The sequence below is a fragment of the Amblyomma mixtum genome, chromosome 2 (assembly GCF_055824585.1).
Source record: "Amblyomma mixtum isolate Tamu chromosome 2, ASM5582458v1, whole genome shotgun sequence".
Taxonomy (NCBI): Eukaryota; Metazoa; Arthropoda; class Arachnida; order Ixodida; family Ixodidae; genus Amblyomma; species Amblyomma mixtum.
Window position 1 is genome coordinate 305,884,537 of NC_143013.1, and position 14,892 is coordinate 305,899,428.

Here is a 14,892-nt window from a genome sequence, read left to right on the forward strand (position 1 = left end):
GTGAGTGGGTGGGTGAGTGAGTGAGTGAGCGAGTGAGTGAGTGAGTGAGTGAGTGAGCGAGTGAGTGAGTGAGTGAGTGGGTGGGTGAGTGAGTGAGAGTGAGTGGGTGAGTGAGTGAGTGAGTGAGTGAGTGGGTGGGTGAGTGAGTGAGTGAGTGGATGGGTGAGTGAGTGAGTGAATGAGTGAGTGGGTGGGTGAGTGAGTGAGAGTGAGTGAGTGAGTGGGTGGGTGAGTGAGTGAGAGTGAGTGAGTGAGTGAGTGAGAGGGAGTGAGTGAGTGAAGGCATTAGTGAGTTGTTTCTGAGCATCTGAGTAGTCAGCAAGCAACTGAGTTAGTGAGTGAGTGTGAATGTGCGTATATGTGCATGGTTGAGGACGCGTGCGCGTGTATGCTCAGATGTCAGAAGTTAGATGCCCGAAGCGAAGGTGGTCAGAACGAAGTGTGCTATGAGAGTGGCTAACAGGCTCCTTGTGACACCTGCTTTGTGAATGGCCGCACACAACCGGCATAGAGGTTAAGTTCGCAACTCCTCTCCATCCGCTGACCCCGCCTTCCGCCACCATCTTACACGACTCCGGGAACAAGTTCACCTCCCATCCGCTTCTCCAAGTGAAAGAAGACATGATTAAAAAGAACTCTGCTGCGGAACGGTCCAAAAAACTTTCAGCTTCCAGGTGGACCATCGGAAATCGTCATTCTTGCGTGTTGTCCTAACTGTCCCACTCTCCTCGTCGAAGGATCACCATCCGTTAGACAAGCTAACCATCAACCAGGGGCTAAAAAGATCAAAAGGCGATTGGGATAAAGTACGTAGAGGGGATACACGAGGGAGAGGAGTGCCATGATTTAGATGAGTTTGCGACGAGTTCAAGTAACTGTCGAGATTTATTTCATTAATTTTACGAAAGACGTCATCACGCCAGGATGGAGTTGTTTGCCACATTTTTGCCCTACGACTCCTAATCAACCTAAACACCTTTCTGGGAAGAATTGGCCATCAGCTGAAGCAAGCCAGGGCGACTGAAACACTACAAATTCAGGTTTTGAGTGCTTTTTTTGTCCCTCTGTGTGGCCTTCGCTACCGTTTATTAAGCGAGTAGGTATATCGTTACACCCAGCGTGCTTCACGTTTGAAGGATGTGATTTTCAAGAGCTGTCGGGTCATAAGCATGTTTTTTTTTTTATTCTTTTCTTGAAAGGCTTATTGCTACGGTTAATACAGGTGCTTTATCTAGCGTATTGTAATATACCATTACCATGTACAATACCCTGCAACGCTTTTTTGTCATTAATTATACACGTGTGATCATATACCTCACATCACATACCAGCGTACCCAACAATCCTGGACAAAAGCATTTTAAAGCGGAAAACCATTTATGAACGCAGTTTTTTCACATAATGTAAGATGTCACTATAACAGTCAATATATCCGCAGATCACCCGACGGCGGTCTTGAATTTCTTTTTTTGTCAAAGTATTTGCTATCATCAAAAGCGTTCCCCGTTAGTTTTCTATAGCGGACTTAACTGTTTGATGTGATCGATGAGAACACTTTAAAAGAAGGATTTTGCTACATATCAGAAGAATGGACCATTACCTTCAATATTTCCATAACAGTATCTTACAATTTTCCAATTTTCAAAACTTTTTTTCGGGAATGTTGGACATGGCTAGTCAACCTTGAAAACTTCTCGTCTTCGTTTCCTTCATCGTTCATTTATGACGTCACCGAAGTTTTGACAGTGAATCTTCGTAAATCTCTAGGACAAGCGATGCCCCTACAACGCCACGAACGCCCGGGAACACGGCAGCCCAAATTCCGGAACCGGAGACTACGTCAGTCAGGAACCGGAGGCTCACAGTCTGCTGCGAGGAGGCGTCGCCTGTCGGACACTACTGTCTCTGACCCCGGCGGCAGCAGTTGCAACCGAAGCCGCAAAAAGTCGCCGGGGTCGTCGGTTGGCGGTGGAGCGTGCCCGGTTGCGCTGCACGGAGCGCGGGGTCGGCCACCGTGGCCCGCGCACCTGCAAGCCCCCGCGCCGCCGGTAGCCACTGCGCCGAGTTCGAAGGCGGCGCCCCCTGGTGGTGGTCACGCACCGGCACCCCCCGCGCCCGCTGCGGGGGCAAGTAAGCCCCCCCCCCCCCCCCCCCTCTCACGTCATCAGCTGCGCCCCTCCAGAGACTCGCCGTGTCCGTTACTGGAACGCGCGGCGCAGATGGCCACAACGGCGAAACGCGTACGCGCCGAGGTTGTTTCCCGGGCAGCTCCGGCCGTGTTGTGAACCCCGTGTCAGCCGGCCACGCGGGGGCAAAACAACACGGTTCCGGGGGCAGTCAGTCGTCGGCTGGCCGAGCGAACAATGGTTAATTGTTGTCAGCGGCTACAGCGCGAACTTCTTGCTGCTGTTGATGCATACAGTGCGCGGCCCGATAAAGAAAGGAGCGCGTGATCGGTGTACGACGGGTGATTCGTACAGAACACGAGCGTGGGCCCAAAACGCGTGCATGCTTGCTTCCTGGGCGGGTTAATCATTTTAGAATCGATTTATAATTTCCTTGATGAACCTGGGTGCTTAAGTCATAGGTAGGGGGTTGGATTTTTGGTTTTTATTTTTCGAAAGTCCGGCAGGTTTTTTTCACCTGTATATTTAAGAACGAAACTTTCGGTTTTCTTCGGCGAATATTAATCTCCATCAAAGAAGTACAAGTTACTTTCAGTGATATATCGAATGTTTGAGTGAAGAGTCGAAAATTCGTAACATTATGGAGTTTGACATAGAGAGGCACTCTGTCCGGGAACAGGTGATGAGTCTGCGAAAAGGAAGCGCTGCGCCAGTAGAGAGGAAACATGAGGATGATGCAGTGGAGCATCTCGGTTTGCAGCGGACGTTTCTCTAAAGTATCCTGATTAATGACGCAGAACGTAAAACTTCGCCACTTAATTCAACAGCCCCATAGCCTCACCGGGCTCCCGGCGTCCACACTTTCTACTCAGTAGCCAATGGAACTTCTATACAATAGCAAGCAAGCTATGGCTTACAGGTTAAAGATAATGACCTTTTTCGGTTGAAACTGACTTTAAAAACATTATTTCGGCATACGTTTAATGTCCCCCCCCCCCCCCCCTTTTTTTTTTTTACAGAATACTTCATCCGCTAAAGGCAGATGCAGATTTATGAACAACACTTGAAGTAGGCTTGCATCTGTTCCTATTTTCACAGTGTATTTCCTGAACACGTTCTCCGTGCATGCCCTATACATGCTGCCGAAAGACAGCCTCTGTGCCGTGCGCAAGACTACCTTGACCTTCGCCCGCTGGAGGAGATGAAGATTCTCGGACGACGGCTGCACCGACCATCGGTTCTGAAGGCCCTGTGAGCACTCTTCTGTTTCTTGAGGGCGTCGTATACTTATTCCTTTGGTTATGACTTTGCTGCGCATACAGTCCTTATTTATTTTCTTGACACACTTCATTTTTTGCTCAGCTCTCCTTTCATCCTTCTCTTTTATATCCGCCCTTCCCTTTACACCAGTGGGGGTTAGGAAACCGGTACCTTTTCCCGCGTAAAACCTCCGCGCCGTTTCTTTCTCCCCATCTCTCTCTCTCTCTCGTCGAAAAAGTTGGTGCCAATGCCGTTTTTTTTTCATTATCAATTCTTTATTCCGCGGTTACTAAAATGTCGGATAAAAATGCTGAAATTTCCAGATTTCTTGACAAACCGCCTCTTCAATACAGAAATGTGACAAATTGGGAGGTTTTTAAACAAAGGAATGATTGCAGAATAATTAGATTTTGCTAATTTTGGTGACTTCTGAATATTTAAGTACGATAGAACTCATCGCAAATGCTCAGGCGTACGCAACAAATCAAAATGAAAAATCAAAATTGCTCCATCTACTACCATTGCAACACTATGAGCACAGAAATTTTTCGCTATTTTAACTTTCAGGTTAACTTTACCACGAATTTATCTTTCAGCAGGCCTCTGATCTATGTGGTAGCTGAAACTTTGATCAAGGTTTGATAAACATATGAGAAAAGAACGGCTCTACAACTATATGTTAGCAATGACAGAAGCCAACAGCCACATAAACCAAGGGGCACAGGGGACTTTTTTTAAAATTTATTTATTTAATTTGTGGTGTTGATCAATTTAGAATATTACTGAATATGTTAAAAATTATTCACATTTTTACACTCTGCCCCACAGATGATACAATGGACATTACAGAGTTAAGGGAGAGGAGGTGCTGCGGTCACCCCCCTCTCCTTTTGCCAACAGAAAGAATTTTCCGCCCGTGATTTCAAACGGTTTTCTGTCGTATATTGGAGCGAACTGCAGGACCAAGCACAAGCATTGCGTGCTTTATCAGATCCTTCGAGTTTTGTTGAGAACAACTTATAAATACAGTACACGACGTAGAGCGCGCAGTGCGTCTTTGTTACAGGTGTTCAATTCTTATCCGCATAGCTGACTGGGCTGCCGGCAGTCGAACCTTAATTAAGTTGCCTCCAGGAGTGCCCATCAAAAGACTGTATTTTATAAATGAACGCAATTGAATTTCAGTGACCGATACACAATGTGCACGAAACTTTCGATGAAATATGGTTTGAAACGCAACAATAAATTGCTAAGGCTATAGAGAAAGGATCCCCGTTTTTAAAAGATAACGGGTTAGAGACAGCGTTTCCACTGAGCTCCGCCTTATGTTCATTTGATATTCCATTCTTGTTTTCACGTTTCAGACCGACGTCTTGTGTTTATATTATCTTACTAACGTCCTAATCCTGCAGTCTGTGGAATTACTTCTTACTAGGTTGTATGTATAAAGCAGAGACGCTGCCTTAAAGAAATTTTCTAATTCAATGAGCCTATTTACGAGCGCTAAGAAAACCACAATTCTTTTCGAAGCAATGAATTTCAGTCAAGAAGACTGCAACTAAACTAGACAATGCTTTGAAATGCGCTGAAACGTTACTCAAGTTACTGGGGTTAAGTGCTGAATAACATGAACAATTTGTTTGAAATATTCAGCATTTTCCTAAGCGCCTTCAGCTCCACAAACCAGACAAATGATAATGAAAAAAGTTATTAAAAGAAGAGCATTCACGAGCCTATTCGTTTCTATAGTAGGATACAACTTAAAAAAACAGCAGTTGCTAACACTGGCCGCGGTCCGCGGCGTCTTGTATTACTCCGCTGGCAAATCGCAACTCTAAAGGAAACCAGCTTTTTAATGTCTGACTATATCAAACAATCCACGTATCAAAATTCTAGAGCTCATAATATTTTTCTTGTGATTAGCTTCTTGTTTATGTAAGAACAAACGTGTAAGCGGCGGACTACTTTTTCGTCGTGGAGGAATTCTGTGCGCGGAGGCTGAATGTGGGCGGAGCTTCACTGCAGACTTAAGCTGTATCCGACTATAGACAGACTTGCGCTTCGTATCATCATAAATTCTAGTGAAATGTTCTTTTTTATTCCACTTGTAAAAAACTGCTCATTGTTTAAGGCCACCCATAGCCCAAAGAAATTTGTTCACGACAAAGAAGGCATTTTTCAAACATTCCCGCTCCCCTAGTCGGTTTGAGTTTGGCTTCAGCGCACATCTGCGGAATCTCTTCGGGCGAACAGAAAAGGGGGCGTGGTTCTCGAAACTTTCAAGGTCGCACTTCGGGGGCGGGCACACAATCGCAAAACTTCCAAGTTGGGAGGTGACGCCTCCTCGCGATGATACAATCCCTCCCGCGCGAACTTATGCAACCGAGTGTGCAACCCGGAAATTTTTTTCTCCTTCGTTTGCAAGCGGCTGACTTCTTTTTAATTTTCCGAACAGATCGCACCACGCAGAGCGTGACCGCTGTTTTAAATGAGGGCGCAGGGAGTCGCCGACATGCCGCGCAGCCTCATGTTTTACGCAAACATCGCGCTCGTTTACCAGAAGCGGCCGATAATGGCGAAGCTTCCTGGCTTGCAGCGAACAAGAGTGCATGTTGTAGATCGTGCTCGTAATGAGAATTATGCTTAAGAATGTTCAAACAACGTGCACAACGCGTATGCTGTGTGCGCAGAATATTCGATATTCAATGTTAGAGGCATTTTATCTGGGAACTACGAGGCGCGTAAAGCGAAATGTTCGCGAGAAAACGAACGGCGCGGATATTGTGACACTCTCGGTGGACACCTCGACCGCGCCATGAGGGAAAGCGCGAAGCAGGTAGTGAGAGGAGAGAGAGAAGGAATCATTCTAGCGGCGGCCGAAGTGTCTTTGCAGTCAATTGGCTAAATAGGTTCAGATAAATGTTGTAATAAATTAAGTACAGTCTTTGTCAAAAGTAACCAGGCTCCATGGTTTGCTTCTCATTCGCATAACAGAGCCCTCACGGTTTCCCTAAAGATAAAAAAGCTATTTGAAGGTGAGAACAGGGGTTCTTCTTGCCATACAGAGATTTATAACTTGAGGCCTGGCTTAATAGCTTTAATATACGACTATGAAGGAAAACGTGCAGCCTGATTACTTTTGACAAAGACTATACATAGACGCGCTTCAATGACAACTGGCAACACTGACAGCACCGATCACCCACGCGGCTGGGCTACAACCATTCCAGCGCATGCTCCCCAACATAAGCCTCTCTGCTCACTAAGCACAAAAACACCACCAACATCCATATCGACTTCTGCAAAGCCATACGCAACATGCAACGCAGACAACTGGAGCAGCACCTACACGACAGGCTAATCAAATATACCACAGTGAAATCACGCAACATTACAGTCACCCTAAGCTAGATACGTGACCATGAGGGAATCAAGGGAAATGAGTTTGGTTCATCAACTGACCTGCGAAATTAACGTGCGGGTGTCTTCGATCCGCTGGCCAAATCAAACGTCAGCGAACGGCACCGTAACATAGAAATAGCCGTACACTACTGGAACGTCGGGGAAAACCGCACAATCTTCCCTCAGCCGCATCCGTCACTCAACACGAAACTAGCACACATCCTCCGCAGTGTTTTTGGACTAACGTCCCCTTCACCTCCACTAATGCTCTGCCAGCTCGGATGGCGCGATAAAGCTCACTGTCCCAACTGCCCTAAGGTCATGACAGGTAGATAACACATTTTTTACTCATGCAACACTGTCATTACCTCTCCCTATTTCTCTCCTATAAACCTCCTCCGCACGCATCTATAGATGCAGACTAGAATCCCTACATCACCCCCGCCCACAATGCTCCCTCCCACAGCTGCTCCTTCCCCATGAAGCTGTCAACAAGTTTCAACACTGAAATTAGAGAAAATGTTTGTGAGAATATTATGGAAGTCAAATATTTTACAGGAGTGCAATTTGTTTTACTCAAGTTACAAAAAAAAAAAAATGCGCACGCAAGAGCTCTAACCGTCGCACATGCTGAGAACCAGAACTGTGTTTGGATGCTTCAGCCAAATTTGAAGGACTGCCGCCTCCGACCTGCGGACCCCATTGTTTTCCAGAAGAGACGAATCCCTCTCGGAAGGTGACGACTGACGGCGGCGCCGTCGTACCAGGTCGGCATCATCAGCATCATCGAGGCAGAGGTATGCATGGCACTCACCGCGCTCTATCGGTGAAGCGCGCCCCGCACACGGGGCAACGGAATCCGGCCTCGGCCCTCGCCTCGCCTCCGGACTCCACGCTCGTCGTCTCCTGCAGATCCTCTTCCGACACGGTGCGGTCCGCGCCTGCGCCATCGCCCAAAGGGTTCGCGCCAATGAGCACGTCACAGGGAAGCACCCCACATCCTTGCATCCTTGCATACATCCAGAACTCCTTACATCGGGAGCCCTGTAATTAATTACGTTTGGCGAAGTTAGCTTACACTTCATGATATATATGTGATTCCTGTTGGTCAGAAATTTGGACATGTGCTGATTGTCGCGCCATCTATTAAAGAAAAAACTAAGCTACCCACCCCGCAGAAAAATTATAGCTCGGTGCTCATAGATGATGCTACACTTCGTGTGTGGCAGTTTTGCTGCCGACTTCCGGCATGTTCCTCCGTTGCTGTTAAACTGGAGCTTGGCCGTGATATTAACGATGTTCCCAGTTATTTCGCCGCCTCGATTTGCAATATTGTGTCAACGATAGTATGCCATTTCCTGGACCAGGTGTCTGATAACCCGGGCTCACCTGGATGACGTCATTACCATCCAATAGCAGGTTAACGCGAGAGTTGTAATCTGTGACGACATTCCCCACGACGACGACGCCTATGCTTGAGTGCTTTCCGTACACACATTTCGCTGTAGCTCCCTCAGGGGCGACATCCGCTCAGCGGACCACACTCAGCCGCACTTTTTCTACTGACAGTAAGAGAATGGAATAACCTTGGTAATTCTATTACTACCAGAGCATCACTCGACATTTCTGCAAAACTGGTAGAAAGCCACCGTCCCTCATATTTACAGATTTCAAATGCCATCTTGTCTTCGTAGTTTCCTTACTATTGTTTTATTGTTTTACCATTGTTTCCTCCGCTTTTTGTGATGCTAACATAGCCACATGACTGCTCTATCGAATGGACTCGTTTTTTTTAATATGAATTATGGCTTCTCGGTGTTAGAGTGCTAATGAATCTTAGTTAAGTTAAAAATACCGTTATGTTGTCTCATTATGTGCACTTTGTGTTTCGGTCATTTTTTTAACATTCTTGTGATTTTTCATTTATATGCTTTGTACTAATGCCCTTCCTGTTAAAAACCCCCATGGCTTGACAGTATGTGTAAATAAGGTAATTAATTAACCTGCTCGTGGGCTGAGCACAGGTTCGCCCGTGCGAAAATTCCAGTTCCTTAAAAGTGCACATCTCTCTGCACTAAGAAATTCAGCTGCCATTTGTTTCGGAATCATTGCCCAGAGGCCAAAAAGGCAAGAAATGAAGTAATCCAATATATTAGCAGCTCATGTATGATCTTAGCCATCTACACTCTCGCTTCGTCACTACGCCGATGTGAGCAGATGAAAGCGCGTTTACGCACAGTTGCCTAATTTATTCACAAAATAAATTTTGCACGGTTTTTAAAGCTGCAATTTTTCAGCTTTTAAAGTGCTAAGAAATGACATTTTTCATTTAAGAAATAAAATAACACACACTAAGCCCGACCCGGTGATTCTTTAAAAGAAAGCTTTTTTTATATATTTTTACTTTTGATTGCAGTCTTCCAAGCGCAGGAAAGCGGCCTTTATCGTCTTACTTTTCTGATCTTATCACCTGGGTGACCTCGCCAGTCACATGTGTCTGTTTTGTTACGCAAAACAAGGACAGAAGGATAAAAAATAATTAAAGAAAATCGATACCTGATGACACAATCATCAATAACCACTTTCTTCTACATTGTATCTGGTGGCGGTGCGCCCTCGTGGTGCTCAAGCTAAGTACACGCGGCAACGCTAATTGATGACACCACTGAGACGGCGGGCGCCTCGCGGTGGTCCCCGGCGCGCCTGCCAGCCAGCCACCGCCCTCGATGAAGGAAGCATGAACGCGGAAGCGGTTGGCCCCCGTCCAGGCCGGAGGACTCCCTCACACCGATAGCAGAGTGGTGCATAGCGCCGGTGGTGGCGCCCGCGTCGTGTGTGCAGCGGAAACGGGCATTCCGGAGCAGGCGGTGATTGCAGTTCCCTGCTAATCAAGCGGCCCCTTCGTTTCGCCTCATAAACTCGAGTGGCGCATCGAGATATTAGCTCTCTACTGCCTAACAGGAGGGGCTGCTTAAGCGGCGGATCTTTTACAATAGCTGCCGATAACGAAAGAAAAACAAAGAAAAAAATGAAGGAAATAAAAGGAAGACACGGTTCTAGATCTTCTCGATATTTCGAGCGCCAATTGGTCCTGCTTTTCCTGGTATCCATTACGCGCGAATACAATGCTTATATCTTGAGAAGTTTCACTTTTTTTAAATTAAATTGTCTAAATTAAATTAAATTAGATTAAATTGTCTGTACTCTTCCTTACGTCGGCATCTCCGCCTGTTCGGAAGAGGATAGGGCGCAAGTTAGAAAGAGGCGATTTTTACTATCACTTAAAGGAGCACTGAAGAAAAATCTGAACTCGTCTTTTTGCTGCGGGAACTCATGTTCCCAGCATTCTTAGAAACTTCGATTTATTGCCCTGCGCGGCCGATTTCCCTAATTAAATCAGATTAACGTCCGGCTCCCGCCCTTTATTTTTGAATTCCCCGCATACGGTGGGAGGAGCCGACCAACGCATCGAGTGCCTTTCAGGCAGTCGCGTGGCGGCTTGACTTTCGCTTTTATTTTGTTCCTTTTAGGTAATAGGTCTAGTCAGAGACTACATAGCTGCAAATTAGGCCCACCGAAATAAAAATACGCGTGGACTCTTTGCTTTCGCCGATGACTACGCATCACTCCGCCGATGGAAGAGAGGCAAGCCGCCATGGGACTGGTTGAAAGGTTGGTCGACTCCTCCCACCGTTTGCGTTGAATTAAAAAAAAAAAGGCGGGAGCCCGACTTTAATCCGATTTAAATTAGGGAAATCGGCCACACAGGGTAATAATTCGAAGTTTCCAAGAACGCTCGGAACATGTAGATCGAGTTCCAGCGGTAAAAATAAAAGTTCAGATTCCTCTTCAGTGCACCTCTAATTCTCGCGGTTTTCGTTAGCTGTTCTGATAATGACCAACAGTTCTCGAAATATTTCTGCCAAGAACGATGCACGCAATCGTAAACATCAAATTTAAATGTTCATCTGCTATGTATTTTACGAAAGACGCATTCAGTTATTTCCTCGTCAGACCAGCGTAGTTGCTACCGATAGCACGCCTAAAACAATGCCAGCACCAAATTTGTTGGTTTCAATGTGGAGCTTTATTGACAATTTCATACAATGCAGATGGTTGGTTATCAGTCGCTAAACTCCGGTCAACGAACTCAAGAAATTTAATGTCCGTATATATCAGCAGTGAAAAAAAAATTGGTGATAAATTATTCTCACGAAAAGCAATGAAAAAACACCGAAATATGTCTGTTTAATCTCCCTGCCTTCATTTGATCGCCTTTCTCTCCGTAAGCCCTTCTTATATAGGTTTCGTCGGCCGGCGCTACTTGTATCGCGTGGAACGCTGAGCTGGAATGCGAAAATTAGTTCATCGCATTCACCAGCGGTGAGATAATTCTTGCAACACTGAAATTCTTGACGTGGCACGAGCAACTTTTATAAGGTCATGCAGCACCACAGAAATCTCGAAGCTTTTTTCTCGACCAAAAACTAGCTAGGCAGATCGGAGTGTTCTCTGGGAAATACTGAAAGTTTGCTGAATGAACAACAGTTTCCCTCTAAACAGCATATAATCAGTATGGCGACGCCCGGAGTACTTTGGGTATAGTCCTCGGCAGTAAGTGCAGGGTACCTTCATGATTTTTTTTTTTTTTACAGCAATCCGCTTTTCACTTTTACAACGCATACGGTAGGTGATGCAGCTGCAAAAAAAAAAAAAAAAGATCAAGAATTTCATAGCTTCAGTGCCCCACCTGCAAAATATACAGAATACTGAAAGTGAAGTTGTCAACGCTTGAGACATGTGAACTGTGCCATCCGCAAGTATAATTACTATAATTACTTTCTGCGCGCTGCTTATCACGAGAACAGAGCGGCGGGAAAGGTAAGCTACAGATTGATTGATTGATTGATTGATTGATTGATTGATTGATTGATTGATTGATTGATTGATTGATTGATTGATTGATTGATTGATTGATTGATTGATTGATTGATTGATTGATGAGGCGCGTGGCAAGCGTCATGAGGCGTTCCCCTCCAATGAAATGGCATTAACAGGTACTCTCAGGACACTCGCTTTTTCTTTTGCATGCAGAAAAAGGCGGGATGCTAAACGCGCAACACACACATGTGCAGGGTTGTTGGGAAGTTCCCAAGCCCCAGGGTCTGCTTTTCAGAGGCATATCCTGGCACTTATGATAGCAATAAAAGTATCAAGATTCTCAGAGGTCAGAGTTATTCTTCTCCTATCCTCTATAGAGATCTTGTTGGGCTTCGGGGGTGTCGTAACTGCCCGACTATAGCACTCGAAAGCAGACCCGGCGGCCTGGTAACTTTTGACCGGCCCTGTACACACGAAGATGCACTCCCTCACTATACGCGATCGTTCCAGGCCAAGCGGCCTCGCCAACTTAAACAGCATTTGATTGAGTGGCTTTCTGCACCAACAAACAAGTATACGGCTGCCTTGTCTCTGATAAGTGCTAACCATACAGCCCGTGCCCTGCAAGCAAAGAGGCTGGACCTTGTAGCGAGGACAACGACAGGTAAAGTGACCGATAGCGTGCATCTGTAATGGAAGTACGACAGTGCGCCCACTCTACAACAGTATAGCCATATGTGATGCTGTCTCTAAAGAGAATGACGTCGGCGTGAGCCTAGTTCGTCTTAACAAAAAGAAACTATATGCTAATACACATCCGTGGTAATGCAGACGGTGGGCGATGGCAGGTTTTCCGCTGTGCCTTTGATAACAACTCGCCATCTTTTACGGGTGGCTTGGAGCTTGCGCGTCCGCACCTCGGCGTTCGCAAGCACCTTACGTCTGACCTCGGTTCGTTGCTCCTGCTGCAAACGCTTAGTATGTGCGCGTGACAATCTTTGCTCCTCATGCGACCCCTGGCCCTCTTTACGCGCGACGTCCTTCGCCAGTGGTTCTGTACGATTCTGTTCCTCTATGCAACTGCCGCGAGCTTCGCCTGCATATGGTAGCTCTGTAACTGGCAGCGGAGCGTCAGCTCTCCCCACTTCATTAGCGCCCTCTAAGTCGAGGCTGACTCGCTGCTCCTCGACGCGGCGTGCGGGTCGCCTGCTGTTTGCGTACGCGGCGCCCCCTACACTCCGCTCCTCCTCGTACTTCCTCCTACGCAGCGGTCGGCTTATGCGCGGACGCTTGATGTTGACTGCCACTACTAGGCACAGGCTGGGAAGCTTCGCCTTAACAGCTAGCGCTCTAAAGGCTCCGTTCGCCTGCTGGCTGATATGAAGGAAGACCTTATCGCGATACCGATACGATTACCGCTTATCCAGGGTCTGGACCTTAGAAACTTCGATTGATTGATTGATTGATTGATTGATTGATTGATTGATCGATTGATTGATTGATTATTTTATTGATTGATTGATTGATTGATTGATTGATTGATTGATTGATTGATTGATTGATTGATTGATTGATTGTCATGGCTGAAAATGTCCACTTCCCTTGCTGACTCCTCTCCTATAGGTTGGCTGATTGACTGACTGATTGATTGATTCATTGACTCTTCTTTTTGGGCTACGAAGCGCAGGTCGTAGTGCCCAGGTCTCATGATTTATCTCCACCACCGGGGTTCTTGAAGTATACACTGACAACGAGATACACGATTGTCTGTGCACTTCCCTTCTATCGAAGTGCAGCCACCAGCAACGGTATCGAAACTGCAATGCAGTGCTCAGCAGCCGAGCACTAACACCACTCAGCCAAAGCGGCGGCTGCCTTGCTGCCCGGATGGCGATGTGGCCACACAAAGGCTGGACTGCGTTCAGTGGCAGACGAGGAGACAGTGGCCGGAGCCGGCCGCCGAAAGTCCCACAAAGCGAGGAGAATGAAATGCGATGGATACATGGATGGACAACGTCGGTAACATTCTTCCGATGAGGCCGATGAGCCATCGGCAATAGCGAAAAGCGTAGGCGGAAGATAATAATAGATAATAATCCCGGCAATACGTTTATCGCGCGCTGTAAGGCTGTGCTTGCTGTGCGGAGGCTGTGTCGTGCGGAGGACGAGTGTTCTGGACAAAAGTAAACGACTTTATTAAAAGGGCTGCCCCTCCCGAGGCCATCCGTAATGTCATGGAGAGTTCAGGGTGAGTCCGTCATTCAAGGCTGGTGGTGTGTGCGGCCGACGTGCCTCTCCACTCTCATTTTTCAAAATTTACAATGTATTTATTGCAGTGTACAATGTCTGGGAATATACAATGTCCTGTTTCTCGTACTCCCGTTCTCCTCTTCCCTCTTGGTTTCACCGCATTCGCTATCACCGTTACGATCGCACATGTCGCCGGCAACCCTTCATCGGAGGGGCCTCCCAAGCGCACTGTGTCTTACTACGAGAGACGCTCGCTCCCCTCCTAGGGTGTCGAAATCGAGTAACAACCTACCGCTTACGTGCCCAAGCCGCCGCTAGAGCACTTTCGAAAAGCCTTGCGAACGGGTGGCAGTGCGGCTATGTAGGCCCCCTAGGTGCGAGCAAGACTCATCAATTCCAGCTCTCAGGAGGAAGCGTGGCGTCTGGTGTCAGCTTTTGCAAGCCAAGCTTTCTTTAAGGCATTCCCTTCCATATTTCCCTCTCTCTCTCCCTCCATCGTTTCGGTTTGCTTTCGACACGAAGGTATCACGCCAAGAATGGTGCCGATAAACGCATCATGTGCGCCTTACATGGCGGCAGAGATTTTTACCAATTTTTAATGCTTCGAACGTCTGCTAATTAATAATACATAAAGAATAAGTATAGGACAATGTGCTCAAAAACGCATTAAGTATGTCATAATCACTCATGATGTCCACCAGTCTCCCTGAGCTAGTATTTTTCGAGCTACTTTAAACGCATTAGTAAATATGCACTCTAGGACGACACGCCACAAAATACTAGAGCACATTTTTCCACCACGCAAAGCGAGCAAACATTGTTAATAAAGCACACTTCATTCGATTTCCTATTAGAGGAGAATTTTTTCGACATGCAGGTTACTAAGGCTTCATTAGATAGAGAACAGCTTCAAAGTTAAAACTCTAAGCTGTGGAGGATTAACCTGTACTTTATCCCGCGCGTCGACACCCTC

At 46.6% G+C, this 14,892-nt stretch overlaps 1 protein-coding gene across 3 annotated transcripts in view; it reads right to left on the reverse strand.

Annotated features, from left to right (window-relative positions):
- Window positions 1-14,892, reverse strand: part of LOC149364804 (uncharacterized) — a 227,313-nt gene that overhangs the window by 51,832 nt on the left and 160,589 nt on the right. For 2 of the 3 annotated variants that reach the window (XM_089574736.1, XM_089574735.1), the window contains one exon: window positions 7,603-7,729. The exons of the other annotated variant lie outside the window; for it this stretch is intronic. In XM_089574736.1, the coding sequence (XP_089430862.1) occupies window positions 7,603-7,729 (127 nt within the window). The remainder of the gene's footprint in view (window positions 1-7,602; window positions 7,730-14,892) is intronic. 3 annotated transcript variants of the gene reach the window in all.